The 7114-nt window shown below is 42.5% G+C and overlaps 1 protein-coding gene and 1 pseudogene across 1 annotated transcript in view; both read left to right on the forward strand.

The window, feature by feature from the left end:
• Positions 1–3034, forward strand: part of LOC108748520 — a 4511-nt gene extending 1477 nt beyond the window's left edge. Inside the window, exons 2-3 of the mRNA XM_018486747.1 lie at positions 2646–2860; positions 2989–3034. Coding sequence (XP_018342249.1) covers positions 2646–2860; positions 2989–3034 — 261 coding nt within the window. The remainder of the gene's footprint in view (positions 1–2645; positions 2861–2988) is intronic.
• Positions 3035–4597: 1563 nt separating this feature from the next.
• On the forward strand, positions 4598–6484 carry LOC108748521 (annotated as a pseudogene).
• Positions 6485–7114: the final 630 nt, after the last annotated feature.

Raw genomic sequence — 7114 nt, forward strand, 5'->3', positions numbered from 1 at the left:
CAGTTTTTATCTCCTAGATTCGTAAATCTTTTTAGATATGAATGTATGAGAGTAATTGCATTGAAGATAAACCTTCTAAATATAAGGTGTAGTAAAAAGAAATCTATTATTTTTCTAATAGACGGCTTTAGTAATCTGTATCTCGCGTTGTATAAGTGCGATCGGGTTAGCCAAATGGCGTTAGAAAGATAAGATTTCATACTAAAAAAACTTCTCAGACAGTTTTGTGATTGCTTGAGTCAGTATTGTTTGAGCGCGTGTCAAAGATGGACACCAACAAAGAGAAAATACGCCATATTTTACAGTTTTTCTTCGATAAAGGCGAAAACGCAAGCCAGGCGGCTGAAAATGTGAATAGTGTTTATGGTCCTGATACTGTAACAGTCAATATCGCGCAATTTTGGTTTCGTCGATTCCGTTCCGGTAATTTTGATGTCAAAGATGCACCACGCTCTGGAAGGCCAATTGTCGAAAATGTCGATAAAATAATGGAAATCGTCGAGTCCGACCGTCATGTAAGCACTGTTTCGATTGCCCAGGAGCTAAACATTGCACAAAAAACCGTTTGGAACCATTTAAATAAGGCTGGATACAAAAAGAAGCTTTCCATCTGTGAATTGCTGCTGAATTGCAACAAAATCGACCCATTTCTGAAGCGAATGGTTGGTACTGGTGATGAAAAGTGGGTCACTTACGACAACGTCAAGCAAAAACGGTCGTGGTCGAATCGCGATGAGCCGGCGCAAATGGTGGCCAAGCCAGGATTGACGATCAGGAGGGTTTTGCTGTGTGTTTGGTGGGATTGGCAGGGAATCATCTACTATGAGCTGCTCCCCTACGGCCAAACTCTTAATTCGGACCTGTACTGTCAACAATTGGACCGTCTGAAAGAAGCAATCGCCCAGAAGCGACCAGCTTTGGCCAATAGGAGAGGAATTGTGTTCCATCAAGACAATGCCAGGCCACACACATCGATTATGACTCGCCAGAAGCTCCGGAAGCTTGGTTGGGAGGTTCTTATGCATCCACCTTATAGTCCGGACCTGGCACCAAGTGATTACCACCTGTTCCTGTCTATGGCGAATGATTTTGCTGGTGAAAAATTCGCCTCAAGAGAAGCTTGTGAAAATCGACTGTCCCAGTTTTTTGCCAATAGGGACGAGGGTTTCTATGAGAGAGGCATAATGAAATTACCTTCAAAATGGCAACAAGTTATCGAACAAAACGGTGCATATTTGACCTAAATCGGATCATTCTAACTATGCTAAATAAAGCCTTCAATTTAATGCAAAAATAATAGATTTCTTTTTACTACACCTTATATGAGGCACTTGTTTTAAAAATAGTGATACTATTTGTGACTTCTGTCATGACGATTTTTAAATGTTCTTGGTGCACAAAATTAAGGTGCATATATTTTTTTACTCCAAAAATTCTAGGCGTTCTCATTATTGTATAAATTTTAAACAATAAAAAATTCAATAAAATTAAACTTACAAAAGCTTATAAAAAAATATAATAATATAAAAAAACAAAAACAATGTTATACGTAATAAGATAAATAACAATAAATGAAGGGCGAAGTAAGAGTCAGCGCATTTCTTTAAAAAGTCATATAATTAAAGGCATAAATTAAAAGTACAGAAAAGATAAAAAAAAAAAGAAAAGATGTACTCGTATACTAAAAAATAATAACAATGAAAAAATAAACATTACAAGTTTCGGCTCGGATTAAGCCCTCTTCAGACGTTAAAACATAATGGAATCAGAATTAAAAAATAATTATCGCAAATGTTCACAAATTAAGGATACACACAGTTCGGTTGAGTCTCGATGTAGAACTTGACATTATTCATACGATTGTACAGTCAAAAATGTGTCATATCTCTTAGGCAAGTTGATAAAAAAGAAAAAAGAAAAAGATCTCTTATAAAAAAAGTAAACTTAAATAAATTAACAACCGTAATAGTAGGTATACTAGGCCGGTTCTAACCCATGGGGCTAGAGGGGAGCGCGGGGCGCGGAAGGTACTCGTAGGCGCGGGCGGAGGAAGGCGCGGTAGAGGGGAAAGGTGCGGGAAGTCCCGCGGTAGTGGGGAAAGGCGCGGGAAGTCCCGGCGGCATCGTTGTAATAGGACCCACATAAACAATGCGTTTCTTATTTTTATTCATCCGCCGCCGCCGCCGCCGCCGCCGCCTCAACCACCACCGCAGCCACCGCCGCTGCTGCGGGCCCCGCGTCCACCCCAAAATGCGTAGATAACAAGGGTTCACACGTTAGAGAAAGATAGAGCGTGCACGACGCTTTACATGACACAATTATTATCTGGCATGTGCCAGATTAATAACATGACCGATATTATAACGTAGTATGCTTTGTAAGCGATAGAGCGTGCACGACGATGGAGCGCATAACGTGATATGAGTGAAGAAAGGATAGAAGAAATGAATCCTCTTTTTCATGACGCATTTTTTTTCAATACGGTTTTTTATAAGCGCGTCGAGGCATAGGATGGATGGATGGATGGATGGAGACTAAAGAAATAAAGTACATATATAAAATGATGTGGATGAAAATTTTTTATTCGCATCTTATTACATCGTGTTTTTTCTCATATTTTATTACATTTTTTTCGCTATCGACAGCGTTCGAATGCAATCGACGGCTCGAACATCGCTAGCTATGGCTTATACTTTGATGATGATGATGATGATGATGATGATGATGAATATGTTTGCGATTTTGACCATGTCGATGAGGAACATGTTGGCGATTTTGATGCTTTTTCACCTGGACATTCCCAATATCGCGCTTTTTCTCTCGATGGTGGTGGACTTAGCGGACCTGGTGACAAGGGACGGTATCCCTTGCGCTCGATCGATTTTCGATGTATATATTGTTTTACACGATCCATGTCTTATCACTCGTAATTTACTCGAAATTTACGATTAAAAGAAAAAAAATTATACACACTATTTATATATACAGGGTCCGGCAAAATGATTTTCCACCGCCACTGTGCCCGAACCACTGAAGAGAGGGGGAGCTTAGCATAGTCGGTTGGTAGCTCGCGCCTTGCCATTTCAGTTGTCATGAATTGGACGGGCGAGCATTGTGCCTTCGTTATCGAAACATTTATGAAAAGTAACGAATCTGTAATTACGACGCAAAGAACGTTGGGTGGCCTGCGCGTTCACCCGATCTTGCCCCATACGATTTTTTCCTTTGGGGCTACCTGAAAGCGAAGGTTTTTCAACACCACCCCCGAACCATTGACGAATTGAATGCAGCAATACGCCAAGAAATTACAGGAATATCGCCTCAAATTACTGCTCGAGTGATGGAAACTTTTAGAAATCAGCTTCGAATGTGTATCGAAAAAAATGGTCGCCACTTGGACTCTGTAATTTTCAAAACTCAATAAAAACAAATGGCATAGCATACATTTTCAGTTAATAAAAATAAAATCTAAATAGCATTTACAATGGCGTTTTTATTAAAGATTAAAATGTGGGAGATCATTTTGCCGGACCATGTACTATCAGATCGATGATACATCGCGACGCGTTAAGAGAAGCGCCGATGTTCGGCTGCAAGCAAAACATAACTCTTCTACAGTAAAATGAAAGTAATACTCCAGTGAAAAGTATGAAATCACACTGCGTTCCCACAACCCTTAAATTTCTTCGAAGAAGTGTCGATAATGATTTTTTTCTGAGAAGAGAGATCGATGTAGCGACATGTAGCGACGCGTTAAAAGAAGCGTTGATGCTGTTTATATAAACTAGAATCGCTCGCAATCCTGCCTTATCTACTTCTAAATAAAGTATGACCCAATAGGCAAAGGGACAAAGAAGTCACAAATGAAATATATAATGAGTTATAAGAGCTCAGTTCCACAGTTGGTGCCCTGGAAGACGAACGAATCGGTAGCAATAAAAATAGTGGAAAAAAAACATGGAAAATTACGAGCAAGTGGAACGCGAACTGTTGGAGCAGTGCAGCCATGTCGCTACTCTGGTGGAATGTTTCGCGTGGCTGCAACGATGCGACGAGTGCATCGAGCGGCTCGAAGAATTTTGTCGTACCAAGCGCATCGCCGTTGGACACAGACAATCCATGGTGGAGAGGATCGCGCGACTCGCGGGTGCAAAGACACAATTAGAGCGACGTTTCGTGCACGTTGGTGGTGGATACATTAGTCGCGACGAAAGATCTCTCGTCTGGCGAGAGATCGATGCCGCGTTTGAAAGCCGTATATCGATGGTTGCTGTGGTCAACGTCGATTACATCGAGCCGCGGCGGTTTTTGGAAGACGCGAGAGAAATAGTGCTCGAACGTGTGCGAGACGCCGTAGAAAGACACGGTAGTGCAAAAGTGAACACCGCGTTCAACGGTGAGTTTGCGACGAAGGATAAACGTGCTAATAAGAGCATAATTTCAAAGAACAAAAAGATATACCGATTTGCGCGAGTGGTACGAGCAGCATATCATCGAGCCCACGTTGACATCACTCGAAGAGTTCCAGGAACGTGACAACCGGTGGGCATTGTCGCGAATCCTCAATTTGGTAATAAATGTGAACAAACTAAATCCCATGCGCGCGGGATGTTACTTCGAAGTGCCGCGGGAAATAGCGACGAAACACGCGGTGATCAATGTTAGTACGATGGACAATGCGTGTTTCGCGTGGTCGGTGATCGCCGCTCTGTACCCGGCTGAAAAGCATGCGGAGCGAGAGTCATCGTATCCGCATTATACGACGGTGCTGAATCTCGCGGGTATTGAATTTCCGATAACGATCAAAGACATTCCGAAATTCGAACGGTTGAATGCGGTGTCGATCAATGTATACGGTATCGAGAATAAACAAATCCTTCCTCTGCAGCTCACCAGTGATAGGAAGGACAAGCATGTCAATCTCCTGTACATGCAAGATCCACGCGACGACGGTATCGGCCACTTTGCGTAGATCAAGAACCTGTCGCGTCTCGTGAGCTGGCAATTAAGCAAAAAAGAGCACAAGAAATATTTCTGCGACCGGTAAGTACACATGAAAAAATTATTATAATTTCTCCCATCTTATTAATAAAATATAGGTAACTGTTATAATTTTTGTTTTTTTCAGATGCTTGCATTACTTCAGCACGAATGAGAAATTGCAGTCGCACACAATGGACTGCCAGAAGATCAACGATTGCGCTATTCGACTGCCGAGCGAGGACGAAAAGTGGCTCGAATTTAGGAACAACTGCAACAAGGAGCGCGTCCCATTCGTCGTCTACGTCGACTTGGAATGAGTTTTACGGAAGACGGAACCCGACAAGGAAGATGCGTCGTCGTACGCATATCAACGGCATGAGGTATTCAGCATAGGCTACTACGTGCGTTGCTCGTACGATGACGCGTTATCTTCGTGTCAGTTCCGTCGCGACAAAGATTGTATAGCGTAGTTCGCGCGACAACTCAACGATTTGGCGCATCGCGTGAAAAATATCGTATCCGCCAACGTGCCCATGGAAACGTTGTCGAAAGAACACAGGAGGCGTACCGTAGCGCGACGCGTTGTCATATTTGCGAGAAACCGTTTGCGTCGGACGACACGCGGGTAAGCGATCATTGCCACTTAACCGGTAGATACCGCGGTCCAGCGCATTCGAATTGTAACTTAAATTATAAAAATTCATTATATATTCCGATCGTTTTTCACAATTTATCGGGCTACGACGCGCATTTTATAATTAAGGAAATCGCTACAGCATATGAAGGACACGTAGATGTATTACCGATAACTAAAGAAAAATACATCTCCTTCACAAAACATGTCGATAGCACTAAAGATAAAACTGAAAATAATTCTCAAAGAAATTGTGTAAAATTACGTTTTATTGATTCTTTCAAATTTCTCAGTAGTCTCGATAAATTAGCGTCGTATCTCGATAAAGACAAATAAAAAATTATACGTTCAAAATTTTCAGCACTATCGGATGATGAATTTGAATTACTGACTCGTCAAGGTGTCTTTCTGTACGAGTACGTTGACTGTGCCGAAAAATTGCAGCACACGCGCTTACCATCATGCGAATCTTTTTACAGTTTGTTAACGGGCGATACCGTATTCGAGAGCGATTACGCTCACGCGGCGAATGTATGGCAGCGATTCTCCATCAGAACGCTCGGCGAGTACAGTGATCTGTACTTGAAAACCGATGTCTTGTTCTTAGGTGACATTTTCGAAAATTTCCGCGAAAGTTGCGTCGCGAGTTACGGTCTCAATCCCGCACATTATTACACCTTGCCTGGTTTCACGTGGGACGCGATGTTAAAACATGCGTGTGTAAAATTTGAGTTGCTCATTGATATTGACATGATCATATTCATCGAGCGTGGTATACGCGGTGGTCTCAGTCAATGTTCAAGCAGATATGCGCAGGCTAATAACAAGTATGCATTCGTACGACCCGTCGGAACCGTCGTCGTTTGATGTACTACGACGTTAACAATTTATACGGGTGGGCGATGTGTCAACCATTTCCATACGCCAAATTTCAATGGGTCAAAGACACTGCGAATTTTGACGCGAGCGCGATCGCTCTGGATTCGCTCACCGGTTACATTCTCGAAGTCGATCTCGAGTATCCGCAGCATATACACGACCGACACACTGACCTACCGTTCTGTCCGACGCGCGATAAACCGCCCGGCAAGCGCGAACATAAACTTTTAGCGACGCTGCACGATAAACAGCGCTACGTCATTCACTACCGCAACCTGCAGCAATGTACTCGTCACGGTCTTCGCGTAACAAAGATCCATCGGGTGCTACAATTCGCACAATCTCCTCGATTACATCGAACTTAATACAAATTTCAGAACGCGCGCGAAAAAAATTTGTATGAATTAATGAACAACGCAGTATTCGGTAAAACTATGGAGAATGTGCGCAACCACGTTAACGTAAAATTATTAACAAAATGGGATGGACGGTACGGTGCGGAGGCAATGATTGCAAAACCAAATTTCCACAGCCGTAGCGTCTTTGCTAAAATTTAATAGCCGTCGAACTGCGCAATCTCGAGATGAAGTTCGACAAACCGATTTACGTGGGTATGTG

The sequence above is a fragment of the Trachymyrmex septentrionalis genome, unplaced genomic scaffold (assembly GCF_001594115.1).
Source record: "Trachymyrmex septentrionalis isolate Tsep2-gDNA-1 unplaced genomic scaffold, Tsep1.0 scaffold228, whole genome shotgun sequence".
In the NCBI taxonomy this organism is placed as follows: domain Eukaryota; kingdom Metazoa; phylum Arthropoda; class Insecta; order Hymenoptera; family Formicidae; genus Trachymyrmex; species Trachymyrmex septentrionalis.